At 40.6% G+C, this 22,431-nt stretch overlaps 1 protein-coding gene across 2 annotated transcripts in view; it reads left to right on the top strand.

The window, feature by feature from the left end:
- Positions 1 to 594: 594 nt before the first annotated feature.
- grm1a (glutamate receptor, metabotropic 1a) overlaps positions 595 to 22,431 on the top strand; it is a 35,444-nt gene continuing 13,607 nt past the window's right edge. Inside the window, exons 1-3 of one of the 2 annotated variants that reach the window (XM_085245784.1) lie at positions 595 to 714; positions 1,567 to 2,410; positions 5,046 to 5,295. In XM_085245784.1, coding sequence (XP_085101910.1) covers positions 1,681 to 2,410; positions 5,046 to 5,295 — 980 coding nt within the window. In that variant the 5' untranslated portion in view covers positions 595 to 714; positions 1,567 to 1,680. The remainder of the gene's footprint in view (positions 715 to 1,566; positions 2,411 to 5,045; positions 5,296 to 22,431) is intronic. The other variant, XM_085245785.1, reaches the window with a different exon arrangement.

Genomic DNA, 22,431 nt, shown 5'->3' with positions numbered 1-22,431 from the left:
ATCGAGCTCCTTCAACCGAACGCTAGGTGGCGCAACAGACTCTACTCCGTGCTAAAAACATCCAGGGCTTATTTTTCGTGCTGGAGCCAGAGGCCTCAAGTAAACTCAAGTGAGTGGAGATATGAGAAGCAGGCTCCTCTCTGTTTGTTGTTTGCACTTCTCAGCTCAACGTCCTAAAACTCTCTTCAGCTGTCAAATGACTCAAAATGGTGTGTAACGCCAGACTTCAGACTAATCTGATGTTCTTTCTCCCTTTCAAAATAAAGCAAGTGACAAAATACAAGTTAATTGAAATAATGATATACAAAAGCCTGTATCCAACATAAACATCCACACACACATGAACAACTACAGAATAGATTTTTAGTGCCCTGCTCACCTGACGTCACAAAATGCTCAGAATATGAAATTTTTTTGTGCGTTGTGTTTAAATACAGATTTTGCTCATATGCTCGTATTCTTATCTCTCATAAAACATTGCAAGATTTATGGGCTTAGACACGGGGAGGGGGAGGGGGAAGGGGTGACACTTGCAGAGGGGATGTTCATTTTCATGTTTGGAGTCGAGAGAGCAAGCAAGAAATACGAGAGAGAGAGAGAGAGAGACGGAGAGAAAGAGAGAGAGGGGGAAGAGAGAGACTCAAGTCTAATACCGCCGAAGACCACGCGCTACAGAAGACGGATGAAGGCACGCGACATGTCTCAAGGATTCAGGTAAGTTTTAACACACCAGGAAAAAAACATGTTTGAATGTGCATGGTGTTTGTAGCAGAATGGGAAACATGGACTGATTAAAGGTGACAATAAGAACATGTCATGTCATGCTTCCTATTATAAAGGTAACAGCTTAGTTTGTTTATTATTATTATTATTATTATTATTATTATTATTATTATTATTATTATTATTATTATTATTATTATTCATTTAAACCTAGAGGTACCTTAGGCTGCACGACGGATAATAATAATATGTTTATATGTATATCGTCTATCTTGTAGGCTTCCTCGTATTAAACTCACATAGATTCGTATAATAGTTTCTATTGATGAGTAAAATCGTGAAGAATGCGTCTGTGAGGGGATGACGAGTGCAGCCAGTAGTCCCAAAGACGTCCTTGTACCGTGTTTGGAAAACGCGCTGTCCACGGTCCTGAAATCGGCAGCCTGCCTGATCTTGTGGATGGCTCAGCCAGCATCCGCACAAAATAGCAAGCGATCATTTGCAATGAAAACACCGTATTGTCTGAGAGGTTTTGAAGTAACGGACTGTCTCCGCACGTGTTAAATAGACGTAGAGGCTTGGCGGACCAGACAGTAGTACTGTTGAACCACTGTTGGCCATAGACCAGCTGGGTGTCCGTTTTGAATGCCTTGCTCAATGGCATCTCGCGTCTGGTGGTTGATAATAGCGGGATAAGGAGGGCTGCCAGCTGTAGGAATGTGAAGCAGGGCGTTGATGTAAAGGAGCATGCGTGCTTAGTCAACTCTTTATACATAAACGTTTGGCACATCTGTCCTCGTTTCTCCTAGCTTGCACGTCACAGCAGTTTGTCTTGTTTCTTAGCAGGTGTGCGTGGATGCCTCCCAGGTGTCGTGCTCGCAGGTCATGGATGGGATAAGCGTGGAAGTACTGGCAGACAGCAGATGATATGCCTGCACAGTTGGCACGGCTCACGCGATGTGGCGCAACATGGCATGCGTAAAGATGGGTCTCTTAGCTCTCCTGTGTCTCCCCGCGTGTCTCTTTCGGGTTCTCGTGCTCTCCCACAGCAGCAGCATCTATGAGCGGTCGGTGGTCCCACGTGCTGTTTCCCGCTCCGTGGCTCGCATGGACGGAGACGTGATCATCGGCGCACTCTTCTCTGTCCACCACCAGCCGTCTGCTGAGAAGGTGGCCGAGCGGAAGTGCGGGGACGTGCGCGAGCAGTACGGCATACAGAGGGTCGAGGCCATGTTCCACACTTTGGACCGAATTAACGCCGATCCCAACCTGCTCCCCAACATCAGTCTTGGCTGTGAGATCCGGGACTCCTGCTGGCACTCGTCTGTCGCCCTGGAGCAGAGCATCGAGTTCATCCGGGACTCCCTCATCTCCATCCGGGATGATAAGGACGGGTCCAAATGGTGCATTGACGGTACCCCATCCAACCAGCCACCACCTTCCAAGAAACCTATCGCTGGTGTGATCGGACCTGGATCCAGCTCTGTAGCTATTCAGGTGCAAAACCTGTTGCAGCTTTTCAACATCCCCCAGATTGCCTACTCTGCCACCAGCATCGACCTGAGTGACAAGACTTTGTTCAAGTACTTCCTGAGGGTCGTTCCTTCAGACACTCTTCAGGCTCGGGCCATGCTGGACATTGTCAAGCATTACAATTGGACCTATGTGTCTGCAGTGCACACTGAGGGTGAGAGCCCATTACTGCTTGTCTCTAACACCACCACAACAGTAGAATAATTCACCCCTAGTCTTGCAGCCTATTAGTGGACAACATAGTGAAGCATCACAGCAAGGCTGTAATTGATCACAGAGTTTGGAGCTTGACAGTGACACATGTCCAGCTTTTATATAAGATGTTGTGCCAATCCTGGGTGTTTGATTGTCCAAGTGTGAAGGGCTACTACATATATTTTTATATTTATATATAAAAATAGCTTCACGTGTATGTTTTTTTAAAATTCAAGGTAGCTGGTCTAAGACATTTGATTACTATTTTACTTCTCTTTGAATATCACGTTGCACCTTCCTGTCAGTCTCTTGCTTTTTTGGCAAATGCATCCACATCTCTGTATTAAGTGTAGACCCTCATTAGTTTGGAGGGTTGTATTGGCCTCATGTACAGCAAAACATCTCATATACACTAAAACAGAGTTATGGGTGCCTTGCTCGCAAAAAATAAACAAACAAACATGCGCAACTGTGTAAGGTGACTACACATCAGGTCGTCTGATGTTCTTTTTTCTTCATATTGGCATGATGTTACAGTATTGGGATCCAAAGCTGGACTTTCTCATCAGTGTTATTAAAGTCATCATTACAAGTTGAAAAAGTAGAAATCTAGCAGGCCCTTTATTAACATTAAAACTGTAGGTGTTCTTGTGGAAATTTTCAAACTGTTAAGTGTGAAGGGTGAGACTGCACTGAAAAATGACGTTAGTTCTTAAAATTCCTCTCAGTGCATATAAATTAAAATGAATATCATGTCTCACACAGCGGGGCTCACTTTTGTCTCAAGAAGTCTTGCCAGTGCATTATGGTGGAGACGGGAGGTAAAAAGGAGAGACAGGTTGGGAAGACAAAGTAATTACTATGACATGAATTATGTCCATGGGTTTTCATTAAAGTCTTGGTGAACACACAGTCATCGACTGTGTGCCCAAATTATGAGTGACAGGCTACATTACCCAGGATCCCCCCCTGAGGAACTGCATACTCATGGGGAGTGTAAAACATCTTTGGAAAGTCCTATTATAGTCAGGTGTTGCAGATGGGCTTTGACACAGGTTGCTTTCAGATAGATGAAGATAGGGAGCTAGGGAGGTGTAGTACCTGGAGGCACATCTAGGTGGCGTCAGCTGTCTGACCTTCAATATACCTACAGCAGGATCCTGTGGGACTGAAGTCATAATTTAAGAGTGATGAGAGCACAGTCAGGGGAGGGTGAATTTCATTGCGTACAGTTATTATTACAGTAATATACTTTTGCACAATATAAACTTTTAAGATTTAATTAACTGTAGGCATTCTATTTTTTAGTCTATTCAGACTTAATATATTTTGCCATATGGCGACCTTACTCGACCTTTGAGAAGTCCAGTGTAAATCCACTAATTTGTTTTGAGCTATCTTTATTTATCTCTGAAACTGTGGTCACGACTGTCTTAAGCCCACGAGTTCCTATTCCCTGCCACCTTATTCAAGTTATAATTGCAGCTTGTTGCCAGTAGCAACAGCTAGGGCTGTGAAATTGCATAAATTACCTGTCCCGATTATCATCCGTCTGGTTGCAATGCTCCGAGTGGGTTTTTGGTGGTCATTGTCAAAAGGCCTGTCAACTAATGCACCACCGCCCACCTGTCTCACAGCTGAGATGGAAAGAGTAAAATAATTGGATATCATTATTTCCATTTACCAGTGGAAGAATGAAACGAGGCAATTGAAAATATCATCAAAGGGCTATCGGAAAACCAACACATGGCCACATTGTGTCAGAATAAATGCTTTAGTGTGATGCCTGTGTCAGCTGCTGTCTTCCTCGCTCTGTAAAGCCATGCCATGCACAGAGAGAATACTTTTTCTCCATCACCCATGTTTGGGAGGGAGGGGGGTGGGGGCAGTGAAGCCAATCACACAGCCCAATGTTTACACATTTTTATTTAAAGGTGCTTTTAATTCCCTTTTGATAACAAGCACAATCAAATGCAAGTTCGTGTTCCTGCATGCACAGCTGATTGACTTGTCTGTACAATCCAGGTATCTTGCTAAAGATCCGTTGGCTTCATCCGAAATCCAGCTCTTCACACATTAGTCAAGAAAAGTAGTTCACATGAAAAGAGAAGGTTTAGGCTCAACAGCTTTGCCGGGCTCTTGATTGGGATAGCATGCTGTTAAGCAAGGACAACGATCTTTACCCCTCTTGGCTTTGATTGCAATCACTAGCCGGCCAACTCTCACACTCATTATCAGTGGATCAGAGCTTCAACTCGGTCAGGGCTTGTTACAGTGAACAACTGGTGGGAAGGGTGGGGTGCTTTAAACACTTGTTGTCCATCAGCACAATAATTAGAGATGTGTGGTTAAAAGCAATTACTCATATTTAATGATGCCAGTGTGTTATTGCATATAAAAAGGCATGTAATGCAAAACACCAAGATGTGGATTGTATTCCAATCACAGATGAAAGCTTCATCTTTTAAGCTCTCAATGACTGAAAATGGACCCATCATTAAGAAATGGGATTCCAAGACGCTGAAGATACATTTTATGGGACGCCATTTAAAATTTCGCTATTCTCACTGTCTCTTTTGTTGCGTCACCTGCAGGAAACTATGGGGAGAGTGGCATGGAGGCTTTCAAGGAGCTGGCCTCTCAAGAAGGCTTGTGCATTGCTCACTCGGACAAGATCTACAGTAACGCAGGGGAGAAACATTACGACCGCCTTTTGAGGAAATTACGGGAGCGACTACCCAAAGCTCGTGTGGTGGTGTGTTTCTGCGAGGGCATGACTGTCCGAGGTCTGCTGATGGCCATGAGGCGGCTCGGGGTTTATGGAGAGTTCCTCCTTGTTGGCAGGTGTGTGGGTATTTTACATTTTTTTGCCTTTTATTGAACAATTTAGAGCCTGCCTTTGGAAGGCTGCGAGATGCTGCGTTGTCCTCCTGATGTGCATGTCGCCAAGGCAACTGAGAAGAATTAGACCACATACCAATAGCACTGAATAGAAATGTTCTCCAACAATGAATAATTGGCATTTGTGTTGCCAAAAAAGCTGCAAACAATGCCTCAAGTCCATACTCTCTGTGTCCATGCTTCGTCATATTTGTCTTTATTTTAAGGCAGTAGCAGTCATTTCTTATATTCAAATGTGATTATACACGAAGATCATACTGAATCCACCTTCTTTATAAGAATCAATCCCTTTTATTATTAAACATCCTTCTCAGATATTCACCCAGTCCTTTCTTTTCCATATTTCTTCTCTTCCTTACTGTCCCTGTCATTTCTGGTGGTGGCTTAGTCACTGGAAAAGGGCAAGTAGAGTTGTCTCACACACTTATAGTGTCACATTACACCATGAAATCATCCTCAAGGAACATTCACAGTTGTCAATAAAAGTCACAGCGTATTTAATGCTAATTTTCAGTTCATTCCTGCAGCATCTTTCACTCTTCATTTCAGAGAAGGAAGAGGTTTTTTGGCACTTCTCTATTGTAGACTATTTCAGCCATATGCACAGTACTGTTAATATGTATTTTGATACATATGGCAAAACATATCCACATTAAATGTAATATTTTACATATACTGTTAAGTTACTTAAATGGCTAAATGGCTGGCTAAGGAAGCCTGTGCTCACAGAGTCCTTACTGATGATGATTAGACTGCTGAATCCTGAATGAATGCAAATCAAACTCATAAGCCTAGAAAAACAATACAGTACAGTGACTTCCTTCATTTTTGTATGTTCACTCATATCAAAAGGTAGTTCTCACAGACTAAAACCGTTATTGTTCTACACTTACAAAAATGTACGAACCAATTCAACACTGGATGTTAAATGGGTTAATTGCACGTGAAAATCCTTTTGCAGTTAACAGCCATTGGCTCTTTGCGTGTTGCACGCTCTTGTCACAAACTCTGCGACGCACATTTAATCTGGAATCAAAGCTCTGTGCATGAAACATGTTTTAAAGGAGGACTGAAGGTGCATTTCAGTGCTTACCTCACACGTGTCAGTCAGCAGCTGAAGTTTAAAAATCTTGTGTGTTCCGTTATATTTGTTGACATCAGTTAACTGTTCCTCTTAACTAGATTGTGGTTTTCATTACAGAGTAGTGTGTTTAGACAGAATCACTTCCTCTTTGTTACCATTGATGTTCAAGTGTTGCATCAGTCTCAACTGAAGCCGATAAGGTGCATTAGCATACGTTTTTTTCTGTCGACAAATTATAATAATGCTGTTTATTGTACACATATCAATCTAATATAAGTTTTATTTGTGTAGCCAAAGCCTCACCTATCATTGCTTTAGACCCCAGCTGCTTCAATTGAATTGAAACACTGTGTTAGTGGATTTCCATAGACACTGTTTGTTCTGGTGCTGAGAACCACTTTACAAGGGAGGGAAGTTAAAAATATTTAAGACACATTCTATAATTCTGCTGGTCTTGTCAAGAGATTTGGACATTTTCCCTTCATTACTTAGCAGTATGTAGAAACCTAAAGAAAAAGGTGACAAGTAGCAGGAGAATGATATGAAGTAAAGCTCTGATTGACTTGCAAATGAATTTGGGGCAAACTGTTGATGGCATTTGCACTCATGTGGTATGATCACTAACCATCTCTATTACAAGTTGTCACCAAGAAAAATGCTTAAACTTTAAACTTTAAGTTGTCTTTAGGTTGTGAATAAAAAACTGCTGTTGCATTAGATAAAATCTGTCAGTGACTGTTTGCCGAATCGAATTCTCTTGCACACACTTAAAGATTTGCTGGTGTGATTAGAGCATTTGTTTCCTGTCATTGCCCTTAGACGCCTTTCTGACTTCCTGTTCCATGTTTTGCGTCGGTATATGAAGAGAAAACAAGTGGTGCTCTCATCACGAGCATCTCTTTTGATTGAATATGCCATGTTCAATGCACACATGCATATTTAGGTTCATAGCAGAGGATGGCACTCTTTCTTTTTTCACAAGGCTTTTAAATTATCTATTATAATGACACTCTGGGCCGGCTGCATTGCTTCCCATATCTTTACTTTTCTCTTTCCTCCATAGGAGACGGGAAAAGTGTGTCTTTTTTTAGCTTCTGTGAAAGTCTCGATGGGCAGAAGAAATGCTTCTGGGTCAAAGAGAGACAGAGAGAGATGGAGAGAGTGAGGGCCAACACATGCAAAGCCATGTGTGTGAATGAATGAAGCTGGCACACAGGTATTAGCTTATCAAAGAGAAGCTTGTTTTCGTAGTTTATGCTTTCACCTCTGAGGAAGCTTTTACAATTTGCGTGTGCGTCTGTTTATGTTCGTGCTTTATTTGTGTGTGCATGTGTGCGAGTTCTAATAAAAGTGGTAATCTACCACAGAAAGCAAAAAAAGGGCCAGTAAAAAGAAAAGAAAAGAAATAAAGAAGTCCTCTGCACATTTTTAGATGACTTTGCATGCCGTGATCAATTTTTTGGCACTATGCAATATTTGGGAAAGTAGGTCACTTGTAATGAAGAGCTGACAATAACTCAGCGCACTGTTTTAGTCTTACAGCCCCGCATTGTTTGTAGTGGCAGCAGGTAGCTGATTTCAGTGGAAAGAGCCACAAAAAACCCAGTACCAGCACCAAATGGTAGGCAGACAAAGTTAACAAGTGGCTTTTGAACATAACTGAGCACAAAAACATGACAAATGTTGCTCCATGCCTGCTGGGTGTGTAAATAAACATCTCATAATATCAAGTTAAACCTGGTAATATGGTAATAATCTTCTTTCTGCCTTATATACTGAGACACCAGTTCAAGAAGAACCGAACACGATTATTGAGATACAGAATTCAATTAATCTATTTGGCGATTACACACTTTACATCCACTCCACACAGCAGAACATAATCCTGGTGATAGAAATTAGGACAGATCTGAGTGACCACGGTGGGAGGAAGTGGGCTGAGCGGACAAGAGCGTGAAAACTGTTGAGCTGTGAGATTTAAAGCACGTGGAGTGGTGGCTGATTGGTTCGAAGAAGGTGGACAAAAAGATGATTCGACTAGTGTCAGCATTGGTGTCAACGCTGAGTTCAACAGCATGGGAAAGTGGAAGTGGTGTAAATAATAGACCAACGACCGAACACCCAGGAAAGCAGGCAGATTGTAATCCTTCCTTATTGAACTTCCTCATTAACTTCAGTAACCAGTCAAAAAAGCTTCTCTGTATTACCGCAAAAATGTCCGTCCAATGGTCTACACCAGGGAAGTTCATTCAAGGTCAACTATATAGATGGTAAATGGCCTGTATTTGTATAGCGCTTTTACTAGTCCCCCCAGGGACCCCAAAGCGCTTTACACACCCAGTCATCCACCCATTCACACACTGGTGGAGGCAAGCTACAGTTGCAGCCACAGCTGCCCTGGGGCAGACTGACAGAAGCGAGGCTGCCATATCGCGCCATCGGCCCTTCTGGCCAACACCAGTAGGCGGTAGGTGAAGTGTCTTGCCCAAGGACACAACGACCGAGACTGTCCGAGCCGGGGCTCGAACCGGCAACCTTCCGATTACGAGGCAAACTCCCAACTCTTGAGCCACAATCGCCCCCAAAATCACCACAAAATGCTTAATATCAGATAAGTTAAAACAGGAAATATACAGGAATAATATCAGCAACAGTCAGGATGGAATAGGAGCATAATGTTCTTTAAAAATCACACAGGCACACTTGAGGCTTTCACTGCTTTTTTCACCAAAATAATAAAACTTCCAAATACTGTCCTCATCAGGCCAATCAGTGTACTAATTAAAATGTAAGTGCGAGTAAAAAGCATTACACTTCATCACAATTATCCCATTGTTTTTGTGGTAAGGGTACAACTGAGAATATTTGAGTTTAAAATATGACACCAATTTAACATAGTTGGTGTATTTTTTTAAGGATAATGAAGCAAAACCAGTGAGGCAGATACTGCGGCCAATTTCTTTTGAAGCTTTATGCACGTCCTCATTTCATTTTACTTGGCATTAAAAATAATAAAGGAGCGTAAGTGGTGCACCAGACCTAAATGTTTGCAGTGTTCAAAAGCAGGGAACGCTGCGGTTTTCTTTTCCTTGTCTCGTATTTTACAGTGATCACAGAGCAGCACAGAAGCAGACACAAACACAATACCGCAGTGGCTGCATAAACTACAAGTGGGCATTCGGGGATGTTTGAATCTGAGAGCCTTTGTTGTTCTGTGCAGCTAACCTGCTCTTCAGACGAGGGCCAGGTGTGGCGACGTGCTCGACCCACTTCATCCCTTATCTGCGGTCGCTGCTCTGCATTACTTCCACACTTTACATCCACTCCACTCTCGTATTGTCAGTCAGAGGGCCTCTTGTTTTTCTCTCTCTGTTGTCAATCATGATTTTGCCAATCATTTGCTTCCATTACTTTGTTGCTGCAGGCATATGTTACACACACACATTGCATAAAGGGACAATATTTATTCCATCCATATATTCTGTCAGGGAGCTGCCGAGGCACAGTGGCAACATAGATTATCTACTTCATTCCAATCAAGAAAACACTGATGTCCATCTTCTTGTTGTGTTTCAAGTACATTTCAAATTTCTTCTCTTCTATTAGGTAATAATATGTTCCGCAGAAGATGAGACAGAGTGAAATATAAAAGCATAAGAGTAAGTGCAGCTTAGTCAGACGTTTATGGAGACACATAAGGGAGGAGAAGAAGAAGAGGTAACAAACTTAAATGTAAGAGGGAACAGGCTTCGTTAGTTTATTATCATAATACTGCAACTGGTCCAGTTTTTTGTTGCTTCTCAATAGTTTGAGTAATTCCTCTCATTTTTGATCTCACAGGGAAAACAGCAGCATCATTTACTCAAATCTATGTTAAACAAAGGACTCCTTGGAGGATGGCAAGTAAATTAACAAAATGACAAATGAATTAATCTAATTTGGACGTATCATTGTACACTGAACCTTTCTATCCAGTCCCATATATTTAAAAGCTGCAAATTCTGATGGAACTGCAAGTCTGCAGCTGAGTCGCTTACACCTCTTGTCTAACTCGAGAACAGGCTCTCTTAACTTTTAATGTGCACAGTGCCCGCTTTCAAAAACACAGAAAAAGTGAAGCATCATGTAATGGAAACTCTCATCAGTACATCTGAAAATGTAGACTTTTATGTAAGCTGTAGTGGTAACTTCCACAATCAAAAACATGATTCTGCACCCTCAGTAAACATGAAGTCATAACTTTTATTAAATGCACCTGAAAAACATCAAATCAAAGTTTAATTTATTTAAAAACTCATCAAGGAAAATGTGCTTGGTATGGTCGGAATGGATATCAAAGCAAGTAAATTTGATTTGACCAAGTTGTATTATGTAACGTTTTACATTGTCCATACATAACAAAATTACATGGAAAATATACATTTAATTAAATTAGTTAGTCAGGAATTTGCTGTAAAAATACTGGAAATTGCTTTTTGACAATAGAGCTGAATTAAGTAGGATTACAAAGGCATAACAGGGGAAAACGGGGGAAATATTAGAAGTAAAATAATTGAGTAAGGGATTAAAGTTAATATATTCAAAATAAAGTTGAAGTACCAATTTCAGAGTAATATCTAATTACAGAATAAAGATGACACTCCTTTATAAAAAGCCTTGTGCTGGTGGGTTCATCATATTTTATACTTTAAAACTGCTTTTATTAACAAGCAAATTGCTCCTTTTCCAGGACATTAGTGGCCTGAGTGGCCTCATCGATGTTTAAATCTTTGTGTAGTACAGGCTAGGTTGCATCATAATGCACAATAGGACACTTGTTCAAGTTGTTTAGCCGTGAAGGTGTAGAGTTTAGGTAGGTGAGGCATCTGGGATGAAGGCGTTGCCTCGACACACAGATTAGTCCAATAAACTGCAGCCATGTAACACTGACTTCACTGGTTTTAGCGTCTGCGTTTTGCAAACTGAAGCTGACTTCACTTTATTCTTTAGAAAGCATGCCAGCCTTGATCTTAAAGGTGGATTTTACTCTCACAAGTACAACGTTTTTCCTCAAATTTCAACTTTATTCTCAAAATGTGACAAGTTGAAAAAGACATCCTCGTCTTTTTCAGATACTGCTACAGTTTACACAGAGCGATATATAATATATTGAGTTATATTTTACAGTCGGATCAGCATAATGGCAGCCAAACAGCTGACAGTATTCTACTGTAAAGCTTATATTCCGTATAACACAGCAGCATGTTTCGCAGTATTTGTTGCAGATTGCAGATGTGACAGAAATGCATCATTAACGAATCTGACAGTGTAGTGAGCATGTGTGTGTTTGTGTGCCGTGTGTGTTTAACTGAGGGCTCCTCGGGGACCATTAGACTCTCTCACAGTCTCAGGAAACCTCTGAATCTGGAATGTTAATTTCAGTTCAGCTCTGTCTGCTGAGCTGTAGTTCCTGAAATGTTCGAAAGCTGGATGCACATTTACTGTACGGTGTCATTATCGTTGCCTCTAAAGTCTCTTCCCCAGTAGGCCTACCGTGCTTGGTTTCTGAATGGCAGCATGGAGCGCATCCACCTACTCATTTGCTTGCCTGCTTGCTCTCTTGCAATTAGCATCATTCGTTTTCTCTCTCCCGCTAATGCTGCTTGAATGCTGTTATTACTAAACATCGTTTGCATAAGCTGCTTTTCCACATGTAACGCTCATTTCTGTCCCTGTCTTACAAACACAGTTTCGGTCCGGGTCCCATTTTGACTGCTCAGTTCTTGTTTGTGTTTTATTCCTGACAAAATGGACACTGACACAGGAATGCGGATGTTCTGCCTCTGTAATAGCTTGGCACCGGTCATTAACGCAGTATGACTGCATCTTTTAAGACGGCACTGAGGTGCGAAGAAAGCTGCAAGCCCGTATTGTGTGCGTCACATGCATTTCTGCATTTGCCTGTCCTGTTCCATTTTAAGGGGACGCTGAGCCGGAATAAATGAAATGTTTAAGGCAGGAATGAGAGACAGAGAGACTGAGAGAGAAGGGTTGTGGTGGGACACATTTAAAGTGTTTTTTCCATCATCTCTAAGGCTCTCATCTCCTCCACATCTCAGGAAGGAAAGCGTGGAGGATGTGGAATTTTGCCTATTGACTTCTCCTTGCGAGTAATTTGGCAAATTGCAGGGTTTCAGCGAAGAGCGATGTTATCTCTGGCAATATAGCACTGAAAACACCGCCAAAATAAACGGGTATATTTGCCATCCAGAACTGTAGATCCAGAAAGGGTTAGGGCTAAATTTCTGATTTATTCTGCTTGGGTGTAACCCATAGTAGCTCTCACTGAGTCAAATCTTTAAAAAAAATATGTTTAAGGCAAAGGAAACTCTTTGGATATCAAGTTTAAGGAGTTAAAATCTTTTTTTCCAATTTGGTGATGGTTTCAAACTGAAATCCAACACTTCAGAAGAGTGCGTTTCATGTACTGCATTCGTGTTTTCACCATCTTAGATTCTCCTCTTTATTGGTGATGTGCTTCATGTTTGCTTTCAAGCAACGGCTTCCTTTTGTTAGACTTCCAGTTTCCAGCAAAGTCGTGACTGATGAATCAGTTCTGAATGCAAAGATTCGAGATAGAGAGAGAAGGTGTGGAAGGCAACACGAGGCCTGGGAGAGAAACCTCCTTCTCACATTATCCTCAGTCTGTGATGTGACCCTCTATTTTCTGACCCCCCTGCTCTAAGGAAAGTTTAGAGTTTCATGAATTAAGGGCAGTATGTTTGTTTGTTAGGAGAACAGGGCTTACAGTACCGCTGGAACAAAAGGCTCGTGTGCTGCTTGTGCTGCAGTCACCATGGAGATTTTGTTTGGCCTCGAGATGGAGTTGGTATGATCGTCTCGCTGCAGATCTGTCACTCAGTCTGTCAGCGGGGGCTCCACAGAATACAGCACAATAGTCCCTTCTCAGAAAATATGGCTGACATCTGAAAAATTCATCCCAGCAACAACAGTAACAAAGATGGTAATTATAAGATAAGAAAACATTGGCGATGATCATTCAGTAATGGAGCCTGGCTCGCGAACACTTGTGGCTCCGAAAGTATATTCAAGTTGAGTCAGAATTCACGATTACATCTGTTTGTGTTCCACTGTGCAAGGGAGCACAATGAGCTCCATTTGAATATTTATAACACGCCTCTGATGTTAATTGAAAGCAGCCACACTTTGCCAAGGACATCTCCCTCTCTGCAATTGAAGCCCGGTGCTCCCAAAGTGCACAGCGACGGGTGAATGACATTGGAGCGATCAAAAATAGCACTCGGGCTTTGCATCTGGACACAGTTGTCAGATCCAGATTAGTAGAAGCTGAGAAGCTTTCTGCTGCAGACAGCTAACAGTGGACCAACAGAGTAGCGAAAGATGCCACAGAAAATCTGAACCTCCACTCAAAACATCACAGAAAAAAGAAAAGCAATCAATAGCAATGTTTTTTACAACGGTTTGCAATTTAAATAGCAAACATTGTTTTTCCAGCTTTTTAGAATCGCTGCCAGTCGGACTGCCTCAAGTGTTGGACGGTTTCTCAGATGAAATAAGCGACTGGAATTCATCATCCTGGGCTCTGAGTTATTCTCACGTAACGCCGGATAGTGCTCGCCCCAACCCCGGCTGGGTAAAGCAGCGGGCTGAGTAAAAGGAGAGGCAATCGGCAGTGAATTGAAAAAAGAGTAGAAGAAAAAAAAGTCTTTTACCTAAAAGGCCTTTGTGAAGCAAATGGATCCAGACCTACCTCGCTGGCTTAGTTTCCCATAACCTATAAATATTTATTACTTTTACAGTATTTCTTTTCTCATGGGCAGTTAATATGGTACAAAACCATCCCCATAAAATAGTGTATTATGTAAATAAATATTACGTAAGGCTACAGTTTGTCTTTAGGAGAGAATGAGGCTTTTTGCCCTTTCTGTTAACATTTAAAGCAAAAATATTGCATTATTAGATTTTTGGGGTACATGTGGCATAATGATAGTTTTCTAACATGTTACTTGTACAGTTGTACAAGAAAAATCTCAAACTTACACCATCCATCCATCCAGTCGCTTCCGCTTATCCTTTTCAGGGTCGCAGGGGGCGCCGGAGCCTATCCCAGCTTTCATAGGGCGAGCGGCGGGGTACACCCTGGACAGGTCGCCAGTATGTCGCAGGGCTAACACACAGGGACAGACAACCATTTGCGCTCACATTCACTCCCACATTTACACCTATGGGCAATTTGGATTAATCAATTAACCTGCATGTCTTTGGACGGTGGGAGGAAGCCCAAGTAAGTCAAACATACACCTTAATCAAAATGATACTGGTTAATAAGTCCTATAGTTATATAGTAATAATGTAACAAAATATGCTGAGAATGGAAAGAAAAACATCTAAAAGAGCATTCTCCTCGCACTTTAATAGAAATTCTGCATTAACTTTATCAAGTATTCATAAAATATCATTGAGATTTTTGTGATGAGATTTTTTATTGAACTGACGTCTCTTGGCAGTAAAAAGCAAACGCTATTTTTTCCCAGCAGTGTTTCCTGTCATTGTGGAGGACAGTGATCTCCCAACTCAAACTGGAGCATGATGAATAAATAAAAGCAGCCTGGATAGGCTTTAAAGGCTTCCCAGCAAACCCAGGGCCTCTGCGTCTCGCTGTTATACCGCCAAGTAGCTAACAAGCCACCACTTCTGTTTTAACTCAGAAGAACGCAGATTGAGAGAAATAAGAGAAAATGAGGAGAATGGAAGAGCGGGGAGACAGAATTTGGTAGACAGAGGATTAGTGCTTAGCTGAGAAGACTAGCGTTGGTGTGATGAGATCTTCATCCGCCTGAACAGTTTCAAATGAATTAAGAGTGTTGTGGGATCGGGATGAAGATGGAGAACTGAGACCTGAAAAAAAAAACAAAGATAGCAGCATTGAAAATGTATAAAACATTTACTTAAATACTGCTCTTAAGAAAATATATGAGACTCTTTTTTTATTTATTGGAATATTTAAATTCATTATGTTTTGACTCAGTGCGTTCACTACTTTCCTACAAGTCATATGTTCACCTTATAACATGTGATGCTTGTGTTTTTATTCAGGTGAGGTTTGTAATAGAAATGCTGTACTATGCTATCAGTCACCATAACAAAAGTCCTTGTAAGGATAATAAGCTGCTGGGTTATTTGTAACATCTCAGCATGCGTTTTTATGGTATGGTGCGGAGGTATGTTACTAGCCTGTATGTCCATCGGCTTGGTTGTCCTTGAGTTTAGAAATTGTAAAGAGTTTCATGAATAGCTGTTATTTACAGGCTGAGGCGCTTGGGTGCAGTTTATTTCATCAGTTTTCATTTCATTTAGGGGTCTTGAGGTTTTTGGTTGCAGTAGTAGTATACTGCAGTATATACTAGTTCTCCAGTAAGTTCTCCAGCACTCCTGAAGGGCTTTTAAAGTTGTTGTTTTTTTGGGATGTTGACTTCTTTATGACTTCAAAATGCTTTGAATGTCCTTCAAGAAGCCTGAAGTACAATTCCTGAAAACTATTCAAAGAAATGACAAGAACATTTGCCTATGAGAGTTCAGGCTGTGCTGAAGAACAAAGGTGGTCATACCAACTACTTACTCACAAGCTCGTTAAAATTAGATAAATATGAAAAAGTATATTTTTGCCTTTCCGTGTTTTTCTGATTCAATACAACTTTGTACCCATTTCCCATTTTCAAACCAAAAGAAATGAGGCATTGTAATTACACTATTTCCAATGCTAAGCACAAAAATTGCATTCACTTGTATGTAGATCACTAAATTTAACTGGAGAATGTGCAAAAAGATAAATGACACCAAAATAAGATATAAAAGAGAAACAGTATGAGGTTTAAACCTTGAAAGGGAGAACTTTTGTCCATCATCCTCTGCTACACCCTAAAGGGCTATTAGGGTGGAGAAATTAGGGTTAGTGTAAGGCAAGCATTTAGATTAGCTTGGAAATGCAATATGCCCATAAACACAAATGTTCAAACATGTGGGTTTAACATGACGATGAAACATTAAAAAGACAATTTTATTGACTTTTATTACTTTTAGAACAAATAAACGTTGGCATTTTAAATTTGTGTGAAGCAGACAGATTAAAAGTTTTTTTTTCTATTAACTAACTGAACTTTTTGTACAGAGCAATTAGGAAACTCTTGACTCCCCTATCCCCCCTTCTTCTTTTTAAAGTAACTCTTCTCATTCATCCTCCAGGGGAAACAGTGCATGTGATTAAATCTCTGCCCTGCCAATTAATTCATGCCTTCATAAATATACAAATGTGCTATCAAACTGGAACTAGATCATCCGGCAGAGCGAACAGAGCTCTCGGTCTGCTCTCTGTTGTGTACACTTCTATTAATTATACAGCTGTCGACACACTGTGCTCCTCTAAACAATGCCACACATCATCGAGCCTTAGTATGTTATCAAAATGCGCTCGTCTTAATGCTAAGCATATGCCGTTGAAGGGATAGCAGCTTGCTGACTTTACTCGCCGAGATAAATACTGACTTAGATTTATTAGATTTCAGTAGATTTTTTGGGGAAAGTATGGAATAAAGGGGAAGTGAAATTTTATTATTTTATTCTAAAAGCTTTTATTGATCTGTGAACGTAGGCATACACTCATGGACCACACGATAGAGCGGTGTTTATCAAGTCCTGCCTATAAGATGAGCATCAGTGTAATCTTATATCACTATAACACTGTGAAACCTCTAAGCATCTTAATCTTAGATCCTACAGCTTTTTTCAAATCATTATCTCGATTTTTTTTCGAGTCTGGCTTCCTGTCAGATTTGGAATTTAGTTCCAAATTCTTTTAATTACTTTTACATAACATCATAACTGATCCAATATAGAAAATCGGCAGCTTATTTTGCCATAATCACTGACTTTGAACTCAAATATTAAGCCCAGTGCCTTCCCAGTTTGTTCTAATTCTTTAACAAATCATGGATGTGGATTAATATTTCTTGGACAGGTTTCCGGTGGCTGCTTTGTAAAGAGACAAAAAGAGATACATGAATAAAGACTCACATCATAACTGCTTAATATCACCATAATGCTATTTACAATGTTGTCCATGGTTCATCTTCAGAATTCGCCCATAAGATCACCTCTGAAAGAGTCACATGGATCGTTTATGGATGGTGAAATAGACGCTTTTCAGGTATTATTAATAATATTATTTCATCAGCCAAGAATTATTTTTGCAATACTTTATAAACGTGTTAGTCTGTGTTCGTTCTTACTGGCACTTAGTGGGAAAACTACAAAACTAACACTCTTGAACAACAGCGACTCCTTAATCTGCTTAAACAGGTGTTCCTGTAGTATATCTAACCCAGGTTATGTAATAATGGGCCTTCCGATATGCGGTGTGAACATTGAGGTGACATTAAATCAGATTTGATCCCATTAGGCATCCCTCTGGTGGCCCGAGAGTTTTGATGAGCTGTTTGGAGCCCTGCCAGACGACGCCATCCTGAGAGAGGCGAGCGAGAAAAGAGAATGTCATTTTACCTCATCACAAACTCCACTGTGAGAAACAGTCGAGCACGTCTTCTGCGCGTTGTGCATTATTCATGTCGCGTGTTGAACAGCACTTCTGTCTCTCCATCTATCTCTTCTTCTACGCCCCTCCTGTCTTTTTATCCGCGAACAGTCGGCTTTTCTCTCACATAAAACCTGAAGTGTACTGACCACATTAGGACGCGTTAAATGCAGTTAGCCTCCAACGTATGTGTGACTCGGAACATCGAAATGGAAATCTGCAGGCTAGTGTATGAGTCTTTGTGCCTCTCCCTGTACTACATGTACTGAAATGGAGGGTAAAGGACAAGGACTGTATTCACTTAGACTAAATGAAGTAAACGTGACCAGGACTAATGCAGTTCACGTTTCTCCAACTCTTGACTTAATTACAAGGAAGAAAATAATGAGTCGGCTGAATTATGATCTCCAAATATACGACAGAAAATACTGTAAACATGTTGAAACATGTTAGGCAAATATATACTGCAGTAGTTACCCACATAAAACAGATGTTATGTTGTGTTATTTTGCCCACTCACAATTACCTAACACTGTTGCTGTCTTTAGCAATATTAGCTGCATGCAGCAGAGGATTTTTAATGAATTTTGGAGCCTTGGAGAACAACATTCATTAGAAGCTATCAAAAAAATGCTACATAAAGCATACCTTTGTCAACCTATCATGCATTGCAATATGTCAATACAATTGATATCAAATTGATTAATTAATTATGCAAATATGCAAACCTGTTCTTCCTAGATACACCACTCTGACTAAAGCATACTTGAATGGCACTGACTGAGCTGTTCTTAAACAAAAAGAAAAATGACCAGCGATTAAAGTCAGGGAGCCAAACAAGATGAGAAAAGCTTTTCTAACTTTTTTTTTTTTTTTACATTTACATTTTCCAAAGCTGCTGAATTGGAATCCATCCATCCATCTTCTTATGTTCATCAGTTTCAGGGTCGTGGTGCTGGAGACTAGCCAAGCTGTCTTGGGGTGAGAGGTGGGAGTACACCTTGGACAGGTTGTCAGTCTATCACGGGGCTCACACATGGAGACAGCCAACCATTCACGCTCATATTCACACCTACAGCCAATTTAGAATTGACACTTAACCTGACATGCATGTTTTTGGACTGTGGGAGGAAGCCAGAGTAAAAGGAGGGAACGCACGCAGTCACGGGGAGAAAAGTCCACAAAGACCTTTTTGTTGTGTTTCAACATCAGGCTTTGGAATGGAGTGCTGTAATGTACAGTACTTCTGGAGGTTTCTTGCCTAAAAATAAACAATTAAAGTAACCTACAGCATGCACATTATTGCAAAGATGGTACTGAGGAATATTAGCATAATATTAAATTATTAACTATCATTTGAAAGTATTGAATATACCTTATTTATCTTCTCATTTCACCTCTTATATAGACTGGCGCTATTATGCCCTTTTCTTATTTGAGCCTTCTTGCCCAAGACTGGGCAGGTTTTTGGACGGGACCATTTATCCAACCCAGAACTCTCAGAACTGTTTGGATTGTGTTGTAAGAAAAGAAAACCCCCAAGCCTCTGCAGCAGGTGATTAAAGCAGAACATCGCCAGTACTCATCGACTGAGCATCAGCGACATCGTCAAGGTGCAGGGCCCAAATTATATTAAAAGACAATATCCAGCCCAGTCACAGCCTGTTCACCCTTCTGCTGTTTGGCAAGCAGTACAAAAGAATTAGTATCAGACTTCAACACGCTATTTTCCCTTAGGCTGTGAAACTTGGGAACTTATCTTGCGCAAGCAACAACAACAGTTAGTTATTTATTCATTAAGTTTTAATTGTTTTTTTATCCCCTGGACTATGAATTTTGTAATTCAAGAGCATACACCCATTGCACAATGCTTCATCATACTGTGCATATAAAATGCCTTTTATTTTTATCAGTATGGTTACACATCACCTGGTGCTGAATGTGCCAGTTGAGTATTCATAGGATTGATTAATCAATCGATTATCATTCCATCATAATTCTTTGAGTTTCCAGCTCCTGGTCAGTAAGTTGATCATGGTGTGGTTTTCTTTTAGGACACAAAGCCTGTAGAGAGGTGATGGGATCGAAAGGTTGGACATTAGGGTCAGCTGGAGCTACTTTAACAACGTCTGGATTACATGGGGTTTATTTTTAGGATGTTTTTTTAGTTCCCTGCTGGCTGAAGGAACCCACGTGGATTTTACCACGAGAAGGGTGGAATAGCTCAACCATAAATTCTCACAAATTAGTTTCAATGTCTCCTTTTTCTTGACTGGCAGTAATTGTTGAGGAAAAGGTCAGAGACTTCGACCTGCACCTACATGAACAGGCACACGTCCTTATCCATCATCCAGCGCATCCTGTGTGTGAGGTGCCTAATTGGTTCCGCGGTGAATCATATCTAATTGGCGTGTAGCTGTCTATAGCGAAGGTACGTTGAATCAGTAGACTGAATCCCACATAAAAGTGTAGAAGAGTGTAAAAGAGAGTAAAAGCTGAAGAGCAGTGCTGCTGGAAGCTTTCAATGGGACAGAGAGAAAGAGCAAGTTCATTGTGGTGTTATTTATCTGTTAATTTGTTTTTTCAGTGTCCCCATCACTGGTGTTTTCCATCTCTCTTAGAGCCCAAATCAAATTAGCTCAGTAGGCTAGAAATTCTTGCGCACAGGGTTACAAAAGTAAACAAACAGGCAAGCTGACTTGATTGTGTAAAGTCTGCATTTATTGTTGAGGCACTATTGCTGAGATGATTACGGTCTTCTTAAATTGAGGCTTGCTGCAGGGGACGTGAGATAAGTCCCCAAGCCGCCATGCTAATTTAGCGCTGCACAAGAGCCGAGGCTGCAGTCTACCTACTTGTGATGGAATATTATTTAAATAAAAGCAACGCCTGACTTAAAGTTTTGACTTGTGCTATGATACTCTTCTGTCATCGTTTTTGCTTTGTTAAAGGATACTTATTCTACAGCCCAAGCAGAGAAATCCATAAGATTTGGACCACTGCTGAAGTTTAACACTGCTTTGTTGCTAGTTAGGCCATACCAGCCACCATAAGCCTCATTATTTTTCTGTGTCTTTAAAAACACTTTTATTAAGGTAATAAAAATGTAGGGGAGACTGGGGATAGTTGTAACGTGGGTCAGTTGTAACACTTCCAATTTCTCCAATCAGGGCTAAGTTTCAAATGATGTGACTCATCCTGTGCATGCCCAATTCAGTTCTGCTATCACATGTGAAAAATCAGCACATTTTGTCAAAAACAGACAATTTAACACCAAAAAAAGTAATTTGTATGCCAAAAAGTAAGTTTTTCTACTTTATTTCAATTTATAATAGCATTATCTGCTTTGCAGTTAAAGTCATCAAACTTAAATTATGTTATTTGTATGTCTATGGGGATATATTCTGTGTAGGTCTTTAGTGCTAATGTTTTAGCCGTTAGCTGTAATGTTAGCTAGTTCATGGCTATAGGAGTCTGGGTCAGTTGTAATAATAATGTACGTTACAACTTACCGCACTATTACTTTAACTTATATTAAACAAGTTGGGGCAACGACATCAGCAGAGAGAGGTTCACTGGTCGCTTTTGTATATGCGGTTAATGCCATTGGCAACACAATTCCTCCACTGTTTGTGTTCCCACACATACATTATGCAGACCACTGTATCAGAGATGGACCAGTAGGAAGTACTGGTAGTGGAAATAAATCAGGATGAGTGCAAGAAACAGATTTCCTCATCTTTCTGAAGCACTTTGCAAACCACACCAAGGTAAGCCATGATAAAAAGTAATGTTATTGCGATGCTGGTGAACAACTACATTTTTTCAGCTTCATTGTTATGTTCAAAATTGGTGCAAGAGTTGTAGGTTATAATGCCCACTGAGCCAATGAGGCCAAACTCAAGGAAGACCAACCAAAATTAATGAAATATTCAGTTGCAGAAAATTCCATAATTTGTCTTTTTGGAGGGTTGGAATATGTTCAAAAGCTAGATTTCTGCATTCTGTCACACACACACACACACACACACACACACACACACACACACACACACACACACACACACACACACAGAGCTACATAAATGGCTCTAAGTGCATTCATGTGTTGAATAAACAAAGATTACATGTTAATGTTTTGTTAGTACCCTTATTTCATTGTGTTACATTTCACCCCAGGATATGTTACAACTAACCCAGACTATGGGGTCAATTGTAACATTTCACTCTTTGTGTTTGAGGCCATACCATGCAATGGGTAATTGTGCTGCAGAGAAAATAGCTGCACTATTTAATAGCCGAGACATGTAAATACTTTGCATTACATTTTGAATCCACTACCTTAAAAGAGCTCCAATTTACAGACAGAAATGTCAAAAATGTTACA

The sequence above is a fragment of the Mchenga conophoros genome, linkage group LG15, assembly GCF_057382185.1.
Source record: "Mchenga conophoros isolate Kocher_MC1m ecotype Shallow Benthic linkage group LG15, M_conophoros_male_GT1.1, whole genome shotgun sequence".
Lineage (NCBI taxonomy): Eukaryota > Metazoa > Chordata > Actinopteri > Cichliformes > Cichlidae > Mchenga > Mchenga conophoros.
Note: the sequence above shows the minus strand (reverse complement) of the source record. Positions and strands in the feature narration are given on the sequence as shown.